The sequence below is a fragment of the Vanessa atalanta genome, chromosome 30, assembly GCF_905147765.1.
Source record: "Vanessa atalanta chromosome 30, ilVanAtal1.2, whole genome shotgun sequence".
NCBI classification, from domain to species: domain Eukaryota; kingdom Metazoa; phylum Arthropoda; class Insecta; order Lepidoptera; family Nymphalidae; genus Vanessa; species Vanessa atalanta.
Genome location: NC_061900.1, coordinates 3,622,917 through 3,644,203, shown reverse-complemented (window position 1 = coordinate 3,644,203; position 21,287 = coordinate 3,622,917). Strand labels below are relative to the sequence as shown.

At 32.6% G+C, this 21,287-nt stretch overlaps 1 protein-coding gene across 5 annotated transcripts in view; it reads right to left on the bottom strand.

The window, feature by feature from the left end:
- Nucleotides 1–3,338: 3,338 nt before the first annotated feature.
- LOC125075269 (signal transducer and activator of transcription 5B) overlaps nucleotides 3,339–21,287 on the bottom strand; it is a 37,076-nt gene continuing 19,127 nt past the window's right edge. For 2 of the 5 annotated variants that reach the window (XM_047686980.1, XM_047686979.1), the window contains exons 15-22: nucleotides 20,926–21,054; nucleotides 19,861–19,967; nucleotides 18,620–18,781; nucleotides 17,805–17,929; nucleotides 16,627–16,779; nucleotides 15,397–15,526; nucleotides 5,194–5,330; nucleotides 3,339–3,862 (exon numbers count right to left, since the gene is read on the bottom strand). In XM_047686980.1, coding sequence (XP_047542936.1) covers nucleotides 5,195–5,330; nucleotides 15,397–15,526; nucleotides 16,627–16,779; nucleotides 17,805–17,929; nucleotides 18,620–18,781; nucleotides 19,861–19,967; nucleotides 20,926–21,054 — 942 coding nt within the window. In that variant the 3' untranslated portion in view covers nucleotides 3,339–3,862; nucleotide 5,194. Of the gene's footprint in view, nucleotides 3,863–5,193; nucleotides 5,331–9,643; nucleotides 11,118–12,875; nucleotides 13,004–15,396; nucleotides 15,527–16,626; nucleotides 16,780–17,804; nucleotides 17,930–18,619; nucleotides 18,782–19,860; nucleotides 19,968–20,925; nucleotides 21,055–21,287 lie in introns of those variants that run through there. The other 3 variants (XM_047686981.1, XM_047686982.1, XM_047686983.1) reach the window with 3 other exon arrangements.

Genomic DNA, 21,287 nt, shown 5'->3' with positions numbered 1-21,287 from the left:
TAACGCATTTAAGACCAAACTGGCTATTTACATAAAAGTACGTTACGTTGAATGAGTAGCTATTAATATAGCTATTATTATTATTTAAGACGAACGCGAGTGTTATATTACCATATATGTGTATTCTCATGTAAGCGGCTTATGTCTTTTTGAGAATAAATGTCTATAAACCTATCCTTTGTAAAAAAAAAAGTCCGTACTATTGGGGGTCTTACTCTTAGGCAGTACTCTATAATCCGACAATTTCGATAATCCGACACTGCCCTACAAAACGTTTGTCGGGTTACCGGGGGTCCATTTTAAATATATATTACTCAAGAACCGTTACATAAGCAGCCCGTAAATGTCCCACTGTTGGGATAAAGGCCTCCTCTCCCTTTGAGGAGAAGGTTTGGAGCATATTCCACCACGCTGCTCCAATGCGGGTTGGCGGAATACACATGTGGCTGAATTTCCTTGAAATTAGACACATGCAGGTTTCCTCACGATGTTTTCCTTCACCGCCGAGCACGAGATGAATTATAAACACAAATTAAGCACATGAAATTTCAGTGGTGCCTGCCTGGGTTTGAACCCGAAATCATCGGTTAAGATGCACGCGTTCTAACCACTGGGCCATCTCGGCTCAGAGAACCGTTACTAGTGCACAATATAACTGAGGTATTCGCAAATCGCATGAAATACGTAAATCTAAGGTTTGTTTATCTTTATTTTTTCTTTTATTAAGTGTAAAAATGAGTCCTATACATTAATTTTTCGTTAACTTTGGACGAAAAAACAGACATCTCCCAAATAAAATGGGTTAGAGTAGGTACAGAAGTAGAGAGAAAACTCACATCATTAATCGGGAAACAATAAAACAACATATTCAACAGTCAATATTTATTATTACTACACATCGACATACAATAACAGGACGAAGCAGACACAGGCATTTAAAACAATTACATTACATTTAATTTTCGAAATAAAAAAATATATAATGATATACAATCTATTTTTAATAACCTTTTTTTTCGATATGTCAAAAAAAAAAAAATCTAATTTATACGGCATAAAAATTCTCAGAATATTACTTAATTTTATTAAAATTGTCTGCCTGTTTAATAATTATTTATATATTTTTCTGTAACATTAACATCATATAATATATCTAATGACGTATTAAGCACAATTATAAATATTTTTTTTTTTTTTGCAAAAAAGCTTGCCTCGTACAATTAGCACACGTAGATTAAAAATATTTTTATGAAGAAAAATGTACAGTTTAAAACGACAACTATTATAAACAAGAAATTGACAAGTGTTGTTTGTTTATTTTTTTATCTTTGCTAGAGTCATGAATTTATTTTAGCGTCAGCAACCGACGAATATCAATCATCAAAAAATCACTATAAGTTCACGTCAAAACAGAAAACATTATTGATTACAGAAAGAACCGACACCGTAAAATATATCCATTCGGATATTATTTGAACATAAATGATAAAAAATAGGTTGAATTGTTCCAAAATAATTTCGCGCCAATATTTAAGAATGATTTAAAGTAAAGTATTCGTACTTTACTTAAACAGTTTGCGGTTGCTAACACTAACTAGTTACGTACTATTATGTACGTAGTACGTTAAGTACTATTTTAATTATATTTTCAATTCAAATATTGATAGACATGTATGAATTCTGAATAAACGTTATGTAAATAATTTACTCAATAATTAAGAAAACTTAACAATAAGAATTCATAGCGACTTGATCGGCGTTTTTTTTTTATTGTTTATTTTGACAATTCAGAGTTGTCAACTGTTTTGTTGTGCCAAAGGTTTACATCTGTTACATCATTATATTTCGCTAAGCATCCAGCGTTTTTAAGCTTATTTGCGTAAAATTAATAGACAAATTTAAAACAAAAATATATATATATTTCTATACCTTAAAGAAACTACAAGTTTCGATTACTGAATTAAAAAAAAAAACAATTGGCATTTTCATTTTGAAGAACTATAAACTTTCCATTATTTAAGTTCAAATTTATTTAATGCATCTTAATCGATTGATTTTTATTGTTATATAGATGAAAAGTTATTTTTTTAATATTTAAAACCGTACAAGTGTTTAATCATTTAAACTGGGGGTAATTTTGTTTTTGTTTATTTTCACTAAATATATAATAGGCCTGGGTAAGGCATGATAAGGCCACATTTATCACATTTTTTTTTTGATAAAAATTGACTGAGTTTTCTAAAAATTAAATTTAAAAAAAAAAACTAGAAAATATGCCTATTCTATGTGCAAAAATAATTAATAACATTGGTAAAGCGACATCGTAAATTTGCGCTAGACATGACTGTTATTTTTATATTTACGTATATGTATCGCTAGCATAATTGCACGTTTTAGCGTGATTTAATTTTAATTTATTCATAAAATTAGTAATAAAAAAAAAAAACTGGTAGGACTGGGTTCAATTATCATGTCAAATATATATTTTTACAATCTTTATAAAAAAATAACAGCTGGTTTTAGTTAACACCTGATTTCCTAAGCACCATTGTCAAAGTCACATTTGATTTATTTATTACAGCTTATGTTATTAAAATAGTTTTTTTTCTGTTTCACGGTCCAAGTACTTAATTAAATCGCATGTGCAACATTTATTTCAGTATTAAAATTAGATATTCGGTCAGAATTTTGTATTAACTAGGAACTTAATGAAGATAAAAGAAAAAAACCAGCTTAGTGTTTTACTAAAAACCTCTTTAAAAAATATATATGTTTAAAAAGACATGATTTTTCATTTCTAACATTTTTAATATTATCTATGGCACCGTATAATAATATATAATTTTGTAATATTTTTCTGTTATAATATATTGTAATAATCTCCATAGTTTGGTTAATATCTGTACATATATTGCATTTAACTTACACGAACATAATTAAAAGTAAAAAATAACGAAATAAGCCTTCGTGAAATCATACTTTTTATAAGGCCAGTAGCGCACTCTACACTCTATACAATATAACATATATATTGAAGTATGTATTATAAAATTTTATAACTAAGTAAAACATTTAATAGCTAAAGGTACAAAATTATTGCTTAAAAATTAATAATTATTTAGACTCTGTCAAATTACATTTTGTATCTGTCAAGTTTTGGCGGCAAATCATCGCTGTCAAGTGTCATCATATTTTATCTTCAAAATAACTGTCTAAACGCTAAGAATTAATTTATTCGTGTAAATAACTCCCTGATTGCGAACACCTCAATGTCAGAGACCACAGCTTGCAAAAATATTGTGTAATTTTATTATTTGAATGTGCAAAATACTCTTTTCTCTTATATAATTTAAGCTCATAGATAATTCTTGTTATAGTATCAATGACGAGTTATATTAAAAAAAAAAAAACTTTCTTTAACATTTGTACAAAACATGAAGATAAAAGAAGTTCTTTTATACGTTAATATTGTAATATTTTTTTTTTCTTTGATTATTTATATCTAGATAGACTGTCAAAGATGAGAACGCGTCGAAAAATTGCAGCCATTCCTTAAAGGCACACCAGTGGACTAGTGACGTTTGGCGAGTGTCAAGCGTGGCTGTGACGTCAAGATAATATTGTCAGTTCTTGTATTCGTTCTTTTATTATTCGACACTCTATTTAAATATAAAAACAACCTAAGATTCTTCTTAAATATATTAATTTATAAGTACATGAAGTTGAAATTTCTTAAAAAAAAAAAACAGTTACATTTTCCTTGTCTATGGCACAAATATAGATAATAAATGACATCAACTAGATCTTAAAATAATTGACTCAAAGCTGTTAATCTATAGCTACTGGTAATTCTGTTCTGCATCTGAAATAGTGCAAAAAAAACAAACATGAAAAGATTTAAATTATCATTATTATTATTCTATAAATATTCTTTCGAACCTCGGCCTTGTTCGTGTCTGAACAACAACCAAATTAAGTCTGGATTAAAAAAATTAAACGCTCGTAGGTTTCAAACGAATCTAGCTGATAAAAAAAAATATTCAGGCGTACGTATACGTCGGCTCAGATGAAGTCTTATCAAGTTCGTATTAGCGGCAATTTACTGCAAGTTGTGGCATAGGCGGACGGATGGACAAACTGATAACTTGTCACATCACATTGGCGCTGTAAGAAATATTAACCATTCCTTACATCGTCACCAACCTTGTCTTTAAGTTTAAGCACTTTCCGACCAGCTTAATCAGCTCAAAGATGTTGGATCACTGCATCTTACACCGAATATTTCACAGAATGTTCCGAGTAACTATTTGGATTAATCCCGTCCACTGTATTTCGCCTTCGGACATCGCGTCAGAATTCTAAATTTTATCAGCAATAGGCTCGTGACAATATAGTTTAGTGGTCTAGATCGCTTGGTGTTGGTACTTGGTGCAATCTGCTGTGCTGGTCTATCAGATATTCTTCCGTCAAAGTATTTTTGTGTTCCGGTTTGAAGGGTGAGTGAGCCAGTGTAACTACAGGCACAAAGGGACATAGCATTTTAGTTTCCAGGTTGGTGGCGCATTGGTGATGTAAGGAATGGTTAATATGGACAGCGCCATTGTCTATGGGCACATTTGCTCGTACGCCTACCTATATAATAAAAAAATAATCTTATCTACAAAAACAGAAGTCACATAATTTTACTTTAAATTATACGTATAATTTTTTAATGCAAAATCTTGCTACTTTTAGTAGTAGATAAATAATGTAAGAGTTGATATTACTCATTATTATTATCACCCCAATAATCACAGAGACAAAATTACTTTATGGCACGTCTATGCCCTGTTATGAAAATAGCACGTCGATACGTAAAGTTTCGCCTCCCTGCTCTAGGTATTTATCTCCAACAAAAGATACACACTAAATAAATATTTCTTAAAATTTAACAACATAAGGGCTACAAGTCGCGTGCTCCTTCAGATATAGACCACTTTATGCACTATTAAGCAAAGAATATTAAAATACAATTAAGATAAAAGGGGAAAAAATGTAAATAAACTTTATTTTGGGTTAATTTAAAATTTAAGTGAGACACACTCTGAATTAGGACAAGCTGGAGTGATGAAAAGTCATTATTATTCCTAGAATTTGTGTTATACATATGTACGTATGCCTCCCCCCTTTAATAAATATAAAAACAGTTCTCACCTCACTTCATAGCCACATTTCCTCCGTAGAAGTCGAAGTCCTCAAATCCATCAGGCTCGAAGGCGCGTATCTGTTCAAACAGATCGCTATCCATGAAGCTGCTCTCGGTCTGCGCTGGAGTTGCAGCACTAAAGTAGCTGTTTTTTTTTTTTGTTTTTTTTTATACGTATTTTTTGTGTCAGTATTGCAAATTTTTTTTTTTTTTTTGTAGTGAATATTATGATAATGTAATTCATTTAATTATTCGTGTATTTTTTAAGATTGTTCATGTTGTGATTATTTTCATAAAAACGTTAAATTTATTTAAATGTTTACGTTTTGTTGTTACAATAAAAAATATCAACAAGAAACATTGTTTTATATTCAAAGATAATTTTAAATCGATTAATAAAATTATATCAATTTTTATTTAATTTTAAAGGAGTTTTTTTTTTCAAATGTATTTTGTAATGTGTTCGTTTGTATTTTGTTTTTTTTTTTTAATTTTTATTTCGTTGTCGTCAGCCAAGCCACCAGCGATATCGGGAAAGGAAGAGAAAATGCAACACATTAGTCATACTAGAGACGGTCGTTAAATTAAAAAAAAAAAAGAAAACCTAAATCCGTCGCATAAATGTCAGCACAGACTATATAAGGCAAAACATTAATACAATAAATTTAAAGTTGAAAATAAAAACTATGCAGATACAATATTTCAATAAGACGACCGTCTGTGTTGCATTTTCGCGAGGGTATGAAAAAAAAAATGGATTTTTTTTTGTTTCCGAACGCTTACGATTTAAAGTTTAAACCAAGAAGGATTTTACCAAACGAGTTAAAAAAATCCATTTTTTTTTTTCGTATAAATAAAAAAATATGTAATCTCACATATAATTGTATTATAAATACATCAAAACATACATCAAACATCCGACATTGTCATGTATATTTGTATAACCCAAATACATCTTAAATCTAGGCCGATATGAAGAAATGTCAAAAAAAACATATAATTTCCAAAATATTTCTAAAATTAAAAATGTCTAAACTATATCGAACTTATATAATTAAATGATACAAATAATAAATACTATCAAGACTAATCGATTTGGCTGAACCAAGTCAACTGTTTGACAATTAGTAAAAAAAAAAAGTATTAAATTAAACATCAATATTTTTGATGAAATATATATAAAAAAAACACACACGCAGATTATAACTATTATATATGATTTTTAGCACATTTAGTAAGAACAATTATTTAACGAGAAAAAAAAATAATTAAATTTTGACATTTGTCCATACAGCCGATTTCGTTTTTTGAGCATTTTTTTATTTTCTTTTTTTTTATAATTTTTTTTTTAAAACTTACTCTATCTTAAACTAGGAAAAAAGTTTAATAGTCACATCCAATACAGATTGTTGTTCGACAACGGATAAGAAATTCTTATTATGCTTCCGTGTTCACTCATTCGAGAGTCGAATTTCGTTATACGTTCTTTATTTAAATTTTTCAATTGTTCAATTAGAGCTGGTTTACATTTGATCGGAACGACACGTTTTTGCCACGTTTACACAATAACGTATTTCTAATAGGACTAACAATATATATTTGTTTAATGTTTTTTATTGATGTCATACGTTCTACACTGCAGTAAACTTACATTTACTACGTCATATAGTCAACAACACAAGGCCGACCTTGACATTTACATAGAGCGACTAATCATTTTCGAGACTTTAGAACATTTAAAAAGTTTTAATTCGTTTTGCGTAATAATAATAAATTTTATTGATTATATCAGTTAAAAGTATAAATAATAATATTGAAGTTAAGCTCTTAACAAGTAACAACACATTTGTCTCTCCCCTCCAGTAAACACAGTCGATACAACCAAATGCGAACCAACTCCGACTTCATTTAATGTCAACTTAACTCAAACACAAGTACCGACTTGAAATAACACCAGACATTTTTACAATTTAACGAATATATATTTATAATACAATTTAAAACCACTTAAATTTGTTATTCTCAACAATTTTACACGAATTTCGACAAGATAACTAAATTCGAATATCACAAAATACAATACGAATTTTAATTTTTTTTTAACCATGAAAACAATTTTAGCCTTTGGAAACATAACATACATGTTTAAAAAATTTGAACAAGATTACAGTCAAATTAAAATAAGTAATCTCCGTCACTAATCGGCAGTTTCTTAAACCACAATCAAAGTTAAATCTACCGTTGATCGTATTGCGTCAAAAAACACTGTTAAAATCTAAACATTTTAAAGATAAAACGTTATGTATATTATTTAAAAGTCAAAAACTCTTATTATCCATTAAGGTTTCAATTTAGAGTCATGTCATAGTTAATCTGACTTTGATCAAAGTTTCCTAATGTTAAGGTAAGTTTTATTAGCAAGTCCCAACTGTTAGGCATGAGAATAAGTTTTTTACTAATCACAGATTTAAAAAAATACTTATTTGTCGATAATAGTTGTTATCATACAGACAGTATATCCACTCGAAATGACCGAACACTGATAATTTAATACTAATAATATAGTTAAGACTAATAACAATAATTTTTGTGCCATTTAATTTTATAATTCTAATTAAAATTGGAGACCATTCGTTTTTAAAAATGCATAAATGGAATTATATCAACGCAATAATATTATATATCGAAAATAGCTTAGCAAGAAAATAACTGTTTTCTTTTTTTTAATAACTCATATATTATTTTTAGTCATCAATGGCAGAGAAAATAGTGCCGTTGCTTCACTTAGGTATACTAAAAAAAAACCATATCTGTCAACGTCATGTCAACATGTCAATAAACGTCAAATCGTTGTCAATGTCATACACGATTTGGGTCGTTAAGCTATTTTCCATGACATACATATAAGTAAATAATATAATTTATAAGAATTAATATTAATAATTACTATTTTATTAAATTGGTCATTGAAATTCGATATGCAAACGTTTTGAAGTTTAATGTATTTCATTATTATAATTATTTAAAACGAAACAAGACTAAATAAAGCATTTCAAATCATTATAAGCTAAATCGCTGTAGTCATTACACGTAACATAAAAAACATCTACTTCATCCGATCGTTAAATAAATTTAATTTAATTGATTACTGCATAAGACACTGCGTATTGCGCATGTGTGAGTATACATTATATAATAGAGAGCATCTGGGAGGGGGGGTGTTTTGTCTGTAACGTTCGTTCAACTAAAAACTACGTTGAACTTATTTTAAACATTTTTCCATATAGGTTCACGGTATACTAATCTCATAAGCACGCCCCCCCCCCCATGGGAACTCTTAAGTAACGTAATTTGTGAACGCTTCCATAAAGTGTAATTATTTTTTTCACTTAGAACAATATATAGAAGTAATTAATTTTTATTACAATAATATAATATAATATTATACCTTATGAATGCAATAGGGACGGGTTAATTGAGATAGCTCTGACACAGTTTATATATACAAGAAGTTGATTTACAATCGCTATTATTATGTATGTATGTAACTCACTTCGGATCTCACTCGCGAAGTATTGAAAATCGATTTGGAAGCGTAATATAATAAATAAAGTCAATTTTGCATATCACGATCGTGATCTGAGATGACTTTGTAGTTCATTTTTACAGAATAGCCGGATTACACATGAGAACATATTCATAATTTTTTACGAAGAAATACGTTACTCTATGTAAATATTGTTGATTATTTGTTATTGCAATATTTATTAAACATTAAAGTTTACGACAACACTAATATATTAAAAAAAAAACGAAACTATTTCCCGCTTAAAATATTTCAAGGTCACGCTTCACGATTCGGTCTTGCGACAGAGACGGAAGATAAATATATAGCGAGGGAGAGAGATAAGAAATGAGAATAAAAAATTGTCAAGAGTTCAATGAGTTCTCGCGCTATTTCTTCAAAAATTTTAACTTTTACTGTAAGATATATTTTTTGTATATTTTTAAATGAACTTTTTAAATTCGCTGACAACCCTGATATAGTTTTTTTTTATATAGTAACATTGATATGCAGTTGAAATATGTAAATTGCCATAGATTCGTATTTTTTGACTATGTTAGTAATATATCTTTAGAGACCTTTTGCCTTTTTTATATACTTTTGGTTTTCTCAACTTGTCCGTATGCGCGTTTGAAACTAACTTAACTACAATTAATGAATTTAATGTTTATAAGATCAGCAAGACGACAGAAGTCCACAGATGAAAAATAAATCTTAATTTAAAATCTGTCTAAACAATTTCCCGCTAAAAATTGACAACGAAACAAAATACAACCAAAATTACGAATAATACTGATATTTTATCGAAATAAAAGAAAAAAAAAAACTATTTTAATTGACTTTTTTTTTTATACATCTAATACTGTTTTTCGATTTCAAATTGTTTATATTTTAAAATTCCTACCTAATTATTTAATTAGTTAAAAACATTTCGAATTTAGGAATAGTTATTTCAAAAGTACGTTCTCACACTTATTATAATTAACTTCCATTGTAAATAGGGATGATTTATTTTTAATATTAAGAAATTTATAATCCACGCGCGTTTAGAATGGGATATGTCTGTGTGTGTTATGAAACTGTGACACGCGCGGTCCGCCGGCCAGCGGTATTATAGCAGCAGGCAAACTCGCGTCGATGCTCGCGGAACTCTTTTCGGGATTTATTTCGCATTACGGAATTGTTTGCAAAATTATTTAAAATATAAGCTTATTATTACATTTTAGTCTGGATAGACTGTCAAAGCTGAGATCGCGTCGAAGAAAATAGTGGCCAACTGTTGTACAGTACACGCACACTGGTATTGTATGGATGTTGGCGAGTTTCAAGCGTAACTGTCACACACCAAGATAACAAAGTTGGCTCGTTTAGTAGTAGTAGTGAAAACTTCTTATGGGAGGGTAAACCGCTTCGTTACGTAACGCGTTACGGTGTCATTCTGTCTGGCTTCCCTTTCTCTTACGCATACGGCAGCGGTAGATTAGCTCTCTCTCACTCTAACCCACAGTTTAGGTTACCACTTACGTCGAGGGTCCCGAGACGCATTTTTTTTCGTAGTCCAACATTCTATCTAGGTATATAAATAATTTGAAATTCTGGCTTTGTCACAGTTTACTCGTTAACTGGCGAACTTACATTTTAAAAGTGCAATTCACTTTGACAAAGTTCCGACCCATTATAAGCGCGCGGATTATAATTTTCGTAAACCGTCTAAAGCGTCAATAGTGACGTGATAAGTACATTTATTAGGCAAGTTTTTTTTTTTAAATAAACGACGACCTACACACATCGATATTGTAACCATAAACAATTTTTTTTTAAACATCAACAGACATTACAAATCACGAAGTAACAGAAAGCCTCATAAACATCCTTGATATGCAACACTTAACTCTGTATGACGCATTACGCACTAATTTAGCCTTTAAAATTGGAGAAGTCACTTTACTCCAGAAACTCATAGATGGCGTTACTGTGTTTGTTTTGTAAAATTCCAAATTTGAAATGTATTTCTTTTGGAAGCTTCGAGATATACATTTCAAGTTCTAATTTGAGTTAAAATTTAACCCAGTCGTTTTCGCGGCATCTTATTTCAAGCAATACTTTAGAACAGCGTCCACTCGAGTAATTATTTCCGTAATCGATAGATATTTAAATCGTTTGAAAGTATTGAGCAACAGGTAATCATTTCCAATGGAACTGTATATGCCATTATAGAAGTTAAAGCATCATAGAAAACACGTATACAAATATCTAAGTACAGAGATCAAATGTCACACATCAATGATCTAACATTCGACCGATTAATTTAATAATAATAATCCACGCTCCATCTTCCTTTAGAGTTGAAGAATAGTTGTTCCGCAACTAACGGGGAAAAATCGTACAATTAGTCTTATTATAATCGATTCGATTGAACATCGATTTTTTAAAAATAAAATCGATTTTTATCGTTCATTGTAATTAGGGATTGACTAGTGGACTTTCCCATTGAAAATTCACCATAGGCTAGACAGGGGAAGGGTTAAGTCCATATTTACGAGAGGAAAGTCCAATAGCCAAACATAGCAAGACAAAACAAAATGGCGAATAATTTTCGCGCGCTTTAACAGAACCAATGCGAAAACTTAACTAAGGAGTTCGTGACGTATTTAATAAATCAAGATATTGATTCATATACGATGCTTATGAGCTTATACAAATTATTTATTTAAGTAAAAAAAAATATTTAAAAAATATTTGTTTTGCTTACCGTATCTAACCGTTTATATGTACCGGTATGACGTCACGATATCGTAATCACGTATCTTTTAATCCCTCAGTACATATCATACCTTATTCTATGTAACTTATTGATATAATTATTTATGAGTAAGTTTTTGGGATCTGACATAAAGGCATATACACACTTATATTTCTTTTAAAAGACAAAAACACTGTACAATACATGATTCACATTAGTGGATATTAAATCACCGCCTCAAAAACATTAACATAGTATTCAACTAGCATGACTTTGTATTTTTAAATGTTGAAAAAGACTGAGTTCCTCGCCGGTTCAACTCGGTAAAATCTGCATTCCGAACCGGTGGTAGCTTCACTTAATATGGTTTGTTAAATGACGATTTAAAAGCCTACTTGAATAAAGTATATTTTGATTTAATTGTTTTGTCAGAAACTATATTGACGCCTTCTCATCAGATCCCATTAAACCAATCAAAGACAAATATCTCTAGACGCGTTACGTTTAAACTATATTTAAAATATTATTCATAGAAAATATTTCTTACATGAGAGAGACAGAGAATATCTTTCAGATTTAAGAGTACAAATGTTAGAAAGAGATGGATATATATTCCCTATATATAAGTGACTTTAGCTCTCGAGTACGGCGTCTAGAGATAAAATGTCATTAGACACAACACGTTTAACACACACCTACTAAATGTCAATAAGAATATCGGTAGCCATTAGGTGAGAAATATTTAAATGAAAATTTAACAGGCGCCCCTAGCGGTCACTTAAGGAACTATTCGTAATTCGCTCTAATATATATTTTAGATATAATCAAAGTTTACAAGGGGCACTAGACGAAGTTAACTCGTTTGTCGAATTTCACTTTTTAGATCATTCAATTGAAGACGTATACTTTTGATAACGCGAAGAATACCTCCGTCAATACAATTGACAATCGTTATGTGACTTAGTCCAGACCCGCTTGGTAACCAAACATAATTTTTTTAAATCTTTATCAGATGTGGCAACACTGATACCTTATTTATATGCAGTCTGTATCCCTAATGCCTGTTTCTTAAGCGATATTATGTAACAAAAGTTTTTTTTAATACAATTAATTATATTACGTCACAATTAAATCTAATACCGCTTATATTTGAATCTTAACGGTGTAAAACACTAAAATAATCTATATATAAAAAAAAAATCAAACATAAAAATGAAGATCATAAAAAAGTATGTATAATACCTAAAACTTATATTTATTTAAAAGAAATCTTTTTTTAAACCTATCACTTAACTAATATTGCAATTAATACTAGACTAAAATAAAATAAAACTATTGAGATTGTCTTGATTTCAATGGATTATGGAAGCACGCATTGGTACGAAAAAAAAAAAAATCAAATTAAAAAAAAAAATGGATGTGACTACAAACTACGGGAAATTAATCTTATTTAAAAAAAAAAGTTGTCAAAATAAATCCGGACGTTTAGTTTCAAAACTCAATCATGTACCTAGGAAGAAATAAAAAAAAAATTAAGCAAACAAAAAACTGGTTTAAAGAAAAAAAAAGAAAAAACAAATACAAAATTTTAAACACAATGACACTTTATCTCTAGACAGATTATTTGCAGAAAATGAATTGTAAAAAAAAAAGATGATCGGTGTTTTTTTTTGCCGCGTATAGATGGCGTCGACAAAATGGCTGCCTTGTGTTTACGTAATATTTTTATATACTCTATACTATTATTATAAAGATGTCAAATTAGTTTGTATGTGTAGTTATCTTAGGAACTAAAGACCCAACTCGAAAAGTCACTATTATGGTACAGGGTATAAAAATATATTCATAACATATGGTATGTTTTTTCATTAACATATCGTACACGTGCGAAGCCGTAGCGGATCGCTAGTGTAACATATACTAAAGAGCTTAAATAATAAAACCGTATATGATTCAAATATTAAGTCGCTAATATGTTAATACAAGTTTAAAACAATATAAATGAAACAAAAATCATATACATAGCATATATATAATGTTATAATTAGTTTTGTTTTTTTTTTCATAAAACTTTGGTGACTTCGTCACTTTCGTCAACCGGCTTTTTATGAAAGCGAAGCTTCCCGCTAGAGAATTTTTAAACTCACTAGGAAGTACTATATATCAAAAAATTAAATATAATTCATTTAAGTAGACTCTCGCGATCACTTTTGAATTATGTGAACATATTTATTTGAGAAGCGAATAAATCATTGCCTTCTTTAATTTTTAATTTTAAACGTTTAAATTAAATAACCACTAACAAATCTCATACGTTTAAAAAATTAAATGATACCGGGTGGAAAATTCTACTAATCTTTACATATAAAAGCGAAATACCACTCAGTGATTGAAATTTGGCTGGTAGGTTCCTTATAGGGTATAGACATCCGCTAAGGATTTAACGAAACTCGACCCCTAAGGGGGTAAAAGGGGGTTTGAAAGTTCAGCTATAATATAATATAAGTTTATAAGCAATTTTGACACGTTGCCGATACTATAGCGACCCCGAGTCCCAAGTTGTGTTAGTAAAATAGGAAAAAAAATAATAAATAACATTGACAATTTGTTTGTATAATTGACACCACGAACGAAATATTACATTAGTCCGATATCACAAACGAGTCTAGAGATAAAATGCCTTTGAATTTAAGAAAAAACTATATCGGTATTGTTGTTGTCTTGTTCTCTCTTTCTGACATTACTGTATTGACATACGAAAGAAGAAGACAGCATCATTTTAAAAAAATCACTCCCTAAACATTATTTATAAGTAAATCGATATATGGTTGTCTTTGAATTTCAATTTAAAAAAAAAACATTTCATTTATATCGTCTAGCAACACTTATTATTTTGGGCGTAAGGAAACATACTCCTAGAAAAACTAACAATGGGGGTATGTTGTAATTTTTAATTTACTTGTATGGGGGGTTCTCTCAGTTAGTCTGTCTGTCTGTTTTAAGTTTTAGAGTTCATGGGGGCACGTTTTTCTAATGTGGTTAATACAAGTGATGTCATTTGATTCAATCTCTACATATTTAGTATAAAACAAAGTCGCTTCCCGCTCTGTACGCTTGGATCTTTTAAGCTACGCAACGCATTTTAACGCGGTTTTCATAAAAAAACAGAGCAATTCAAGAGGAAGGTTTATATGTATAATACATGCATATTATAGACGAGAAAAGCCGAGAATTTAAGCTAGCATAAGAAAAACAAGAATTTTTCGTTTAATATTTGTTCTTTAATGTAAAAATTGCATATAGACCCTTATTGTACTTGTGTGTTAAAATATATACAACGAAATCAAATATAACACGTACTTAATATTTCAAAATTGATTACAAGTAAATTTAAATACACAATGAACTCACCCCCACAAGGGTTTCAACCAAAATTAAAGTAGTGAAGCAAGAATTGTCTATCATTGATTATGTACAACTTACTACATTTAGGTAGTAGTTAAAGAAGTACCCCTTTAGGGGGTTTTTCTCAATAGGGGTAAAACAAAAGTGTATTTGCTAGTTTTTTTGCAAATGATAGAATTAATGAGTTAATTTCTGATAGCACATCTCGGTATAAAACGATCGCCTGTTGACCATACCATATGTCCTGACTAAATAACAAAAATGCCACAAAAAAGATCCCTTATCTCATTTTTGCCATATCAAAGTATATTCCTTTCCGAACAATTGCAAATTTTCACTACCAATAAAAGCTTTGACCTCAAATAAATGAATTACAATAAATGTTGCCGAGTCGACTTTAGTGTATATTTTAATATTCATTACTGAAATTACAAAGACAAACCATATCAGACGTATGAAAAGTTCTAAGCGAAGTGTGACCGTCGGGTACAATCTCACCTGCTGTGCACACTGGGCGTGTTCCTGTGCGAGTCCGGCGAGTGCGCGTACGCCGGCGACGCGGACATGTACGGCGGCAACGTGGTCACCAGAACTGGTTTCACGTAGCCATTCTTCAGCATCTCGTTCTCTGCGACCGCAGATAACAGAAATAAATTAATTTATTGACATGAAAAGATAACATAGTCACAAAACATCCAATGGTCTTTCGGACGATATAAGATCCCATAAAGAATTATATAACAATATTTCAAATAGTTACAAATAGGTAGGCAGACTGACAAAGGGGGTAGCTGATGGTAAGTACCCCCTCTCATAGTCATTGGTACTGTTTGATATATTAATCATCCCCTACATCTCCAATGCGCCATTTAGAACTGATATGTCACGTCTCTTGTGCCTGTAGCTACACTGGCTCACTATCATTCACACCGGAACACAACAATAAGTATGGCTGTTTGGCGGTGGAATATATTATGAGTGGTCCATTAGATGGGCTTGCACAGAGCCCTACCACCAAGTTAAATATACGAACATTTCGGTCTTTAAAGTTTAACACATTTTAGCTTGATATAAAAAAAAATCTCGGTAATCTCGGTATGAAGTTCTCCTTAAAAAAAAAGACCCGCTGAGTTTCTTTCGCCGGTTCTTCTCAGGTCAGGGTGTCCCTTTTCCAAACCGGTGGTAGTGTTTAATTTGACCATCAATAAGAAAGTGTTATGCTTCTATATTGAATAAAGGTATTTGAGTTTCGAGTTCGAGTTTGATGTCGGTAGGGTAAAGCCGGACATAGAAAGGCTTTTTGATTGCGTGTCCGGTCAAAATGAACGTCGTCCGGCGTTCCGTGTGAAATTTCGCAAACGAGATACATTTGATTTTATTTATATTCCATTAGAATTTAACGAGATTTATGGTAATCATCAGAAAACCTTGATTTTACATAGATTTTTTTTTATCGTGCCTATTGATACTGACACCCAATGTAGGATGTCCAGCCTTTTTACCCAAACGTCCGGCCAAACTGGCTGGTCTGTCCGGCGTTTAAAAACCTAGATGTCGGTAACGGCAGCCATTCTCTCTACACACACACACACACACACACACACGTGTGCAGTGCGATTCTGATGAGATTTGGTATGAAGCAAAATTGGACTTCAAGGAAGGAACATTAACTTAACCCCTAAAAGGAGAGCAGCGCCGACGACGACTAGTTACGTTGCTCGAACTTACCAGGTTTGGTGTAGTACTTCGAGAACACATCGTCCTTCGCAACGTTCGGGTACAGGAACTGCAGCTGAGCCAGGTCCAGGATCCTATCCGCGAGGGAGCGCAGCATCAAGTCGCGAGACGTGAACGGCTGGAGACTGAAGACTTCATTCGCCTCTGAGAAAGATTATAATATACATCATTCAAGTAGGCTTTTACGAGCACTTTTGAATCGTCATTTAACAAACCACCGGTTCGGAATGTAGATTCTACCGAGAAGAACCTTCAATAGCTGACGGAAGGATGTCAATCTATACTAACACACGAAAATAACTCTGTCTGTCTGTTGATCTTTCATGGTCACTGAACCAAATTTGACGAAATTTTGGAGCTTGAACTCCAAGGCGGGACAGGCTAATTTATATGTCTAACACTTGATTTGAGTTTTCTACCGAGAAGAACCGGCGAGAAACTTAGCAGTTGCTCTTTTTCGACTTCTAAAAATACAGTCATGTTAGTTAAATACAATTATATATGTATGTTATGTCTCCCGCCTGGAAGTCAACGAGCATTAACTCCACGCTTTTTTATCATCTATATAATCCTGTATTGAGTAATTTGTCTTATTTATTAATATTTTTGAAACGAAGTTCTCTAACGCGGCGTACAGTAGTGTACTGGCAGAAGTCGTCACGTAAGGAAAGCGTTATACGACCAAGCGATCTTTCTCTCTCTTTTTTATCTCTATCTCTTTCTATTCTATACGGTTTTACGTAAAATTATTTCTTGTTATTGTTTTAATTTTTAATAACAATTTTGTAATTGTTATTAAATTGTTAAAAAAATAAAAGTTGTTGTTGTCTAATTTCAGCGAATTTCTGCCACACGTGTATTCCATCAACCCGCATTGGAGCAGCATGCTATGCTCCAAACCTCCTCAAAGGGTGAGGAGGCCTTAGCCCAGCAGTGGGAAATTTACAGGCTGCTAATGTAATGTAATGATGTCAATTGTTATTAAATTATACTCAAACGTTGATTTTTAATTTCATTTTGTATGTTATTTTATTTAATACATAATATAACGCGAAAGAGACTTCCTTCAAACCGGATGCCCCTTGACACCTCCGGTTATTTACTCAGACTGCCCCCACCCCACCTAATTTTTTGTGTAACTATGTTTCAATATTATTTTAAATACTCACCCCCAACCCAAGCGATGGTTATACCACCGAGCTCGGAGTCGGAGAACCTCAGCAGGAAAGTTCCCGGAGGACACTTGGCCAGCATCTCCTCGGCTTGCTTCTTCTGGATGAAGCCCATTATCAGTCTGGTGATAGGAGAAAATATTTGATATAAAAATACATATCTTACGTTAGAACTACTAGACAAAGTCAAAGTAAAAGTCAAAAATCTTTATTCAATATAGAAGTGTTTACACTTGCTTATTGATAGTCAAAAATCTACCACCGGTTCGGAATTTAGCACCTCGGACCTGAGAAGAACCGGCGAAAGAAACTCGGCGGGATATTTTTTTTTCCATTTTGCATGTACAATAATAATTATATTTTAGTTATTTGAAACAGCCTGGAGGCGATCATTTCATTCCCAAGGAGTGCAGTCAACTAAAAAGTCATTAGTGTTGTAATATCCTTTAGCACACAAACGCTCTTTAACGACTCTTTTGAATTTTATAATTGAGACAGAATTACTTGGTAACTTTTTACTGGCCGACATGAAGTTAAGGCCCCTTGTGACTAAGTAGCTTTCAAACAAGTTACTATAGTAAGACTATAAAGCCTCTTCCAATCGAAGTGGAAATAAAGATTATAAACGTCATTATTTCGCAAATCCATAGTGAATATCATAGATTAAACAAGCTCTCGACCAATGACATTGCGTCAATTCAAGGTCAAATGTTTATGTGGCTTTTGTCCTCTTGTGGTTGGAATAGAAAGCTATCCGTGTAAACTACAACCCTGTGTAACCTAATAAGTATACTCAATAACTCAAAACTCACCTGTCACACCAAAGCGTCCGCAGATAGTCCCTCGTGACCTTCACGACCATGTAGAACCACTCCCAGAATGTGAAGTTCCGCTCCGGAAGAGCGTCCTTGCAGAACTGCGTCCAGCTGACGGTCATGCTGTTCAGCTCCATACTGTTCAGCGGCAGGCTGGTCCTGAGATATGTAGTATTTATTTTGGAAATAACAATTGGGGGGGGGCGGGGATCATTTAGGGGTCAGTTTACTTGGGACATTTTTCGATTAAGGGAAGGAGAGAACTCATTATACATGATCATTAAGCCAATTCCACACAAACGATATAGTTCGTTTGAAAATATCGTGAGGAAACCAAATCCGTAAAATCACACGAACAGTCTGTCCTTATAGATTTTCGAAACACCTTCGACGTATTTACAAATTAATTGAATAAAAGTAAACAAAACAAACGTAACGTAACACTCGTACATTAATAAGTCTTTAAAATAAAAACAATAATAATACACTCCTAATTAAAAAAGAAACAAAACATTGACACTAATTAAGCAAAGAGGTTAACATCATCTTAAAATTATTGCTGTTATGGCAATGTATGACTCAGATAAACATATACACACACCTTAAATGCCAAAGCTGGCAAATTTTTAGCTTGCAATCCACTTATTATCAAAAAAAATTATATCTTTAAGAGATCACATCTATAACATAAGTCCATTCCACGAAACGAACTCCCAAAGACAATCGATGTGCTGTCATTGGTCAAATAATTTCAAGGTCTCGCTTATCTCCGGCCGTGCACCAATAACGTGCAAGTATCTTGACGACCTCCGTGGTCGAGTAGTGTGTACACCGGTTTTCATGGGGACGCCACACGCCAGGTCCCGGGTTCGATTCCCGACCGAGTCGATGAGTATTAGAGAAAGTTCATTAGTTTTCTATGTTGTCCTGGGTCTGGGTGTTTGTACCGTCGTTACTTCTGATCTTCCATAACACAAGAGCTTTAGCTACTTACATTGGGATCAGAGTAATGTATGTGATGTTGTCCAACATTTATTTATATATTTATTTATTCTCGAGCTATTAACTCGTGGAATGGACAAAAGATGTCTAATCCACCAAACTCCCTGCTAAAATAATAAAAAAGAAAACATCGCCAAGAAATCCACACACGTTTCCAGAAAATTCCAAAACAAATCAGCCACGCGAACGTTAGCTACGAATCGTTTTAAAGGAAAAAAATAATAATATTTAATTACCTGAATATCTTCTCGGCGAGGAATCGTAAATTGTCCTCGGAGAGATCACCGCCGGTCGCTGAGCAGAACTTTATACGTAGAGTCTCGGCCAGTTGACCCCAAGACACCTGTAATCGAAACATTATTTTTATTTTTTGGGTATTTTTTAGCGACAGAGCTATATGCCAGTCCCAATTTTCCCTTAAAACATTTCCACCTCCAGCAACAATAATAATAACCTCATAATAACAACTTATTTTAACTTTTAATGGTAAATCGTTTTGGACATATCTGAGTCTGGTATAGACAGTGCGCTTTGAAGAATGCCGACATCCTTTAAATTTACATTCATCATAATCATTGGCAGCCTGTAAATTTCCCACTGCTGGGCTAAAGACCTCCCCTCCCTTCGAGCATATTCCACCACGCTGCTCCAATGTGGGTTGGCGGAATACACATGTGGCAGAATTTCGTTGAAATTAGACACATGCAGGTTTCCTCACGGTGTTTTCCTTCACCGCCGAGCACGAGATGAATTATAAACACAAATAAAGCACATGAAAGTTCAGTGGTGCCTGCCTGGGTTTTGAACCCGAAATCATCGGTTAAGATGCACGCGTTCTAACCACTGGGCCATCTCGGCTCTGACATTAATATTTATTAATTGATTAATCATTTTACAGTTCTTCTAATTACTCCCGAGTCTCTAATGGAAACACATAAAATTACCAGTACAAGATCTCCGTGTGATGATTATCTAAACTAAGTGGGTCGCCCGTGAATTTTCACGTTACTTCAAAAGATTATTAGGAATTTAGAAACCTATGACAGGTTTTGGTTTAATTTGATTGTAAAGACGACGTCTGTTCGCATGTTTTACGTTTGTTTTTTTTTATATACAGCCATAGCGCCACTGTATACCCGGCCAGTAACTTTACTCCGCTCTCTAAAATTAAATACTTTTTAAAACGTAACAATTCAGTGAATATCTAATCAAGAATCATCTATAATTTTCTGCAAAATGAGACCCTAACTGATCATCTACGTGCAGCCCCCCCCCGACCACTAGGTCGGCAGTCGGCTTACCTTATCGGGCACCGCGAAGGGCACCCGGCCGGGCGGGCTGAAGGCGTTGTCCCACGTGACCGTGGCCCAGCCGTGCGGCTCCTGGTTGCCGTGCACGATCACCACCACCGGCAGCGACAGCGTCCACACCTGCCACACACGTCACCACCGCGTCATCACAGGCATCTTGTTACTCAATGTTCACAACATTTTCATTAATTATATATCAACTTCGCTTTGGCTTCGCACGGGTAGAATGAGGATCTACCTTTAACGTATTTATTGAAGGACGAACGTACCAGAAAAACATCTAGTGTTTTGGTAGGAACCTTTTCGAATCCGACTTCGATTAATAAATAGGAATAGGAAAACGGCTGAACGAT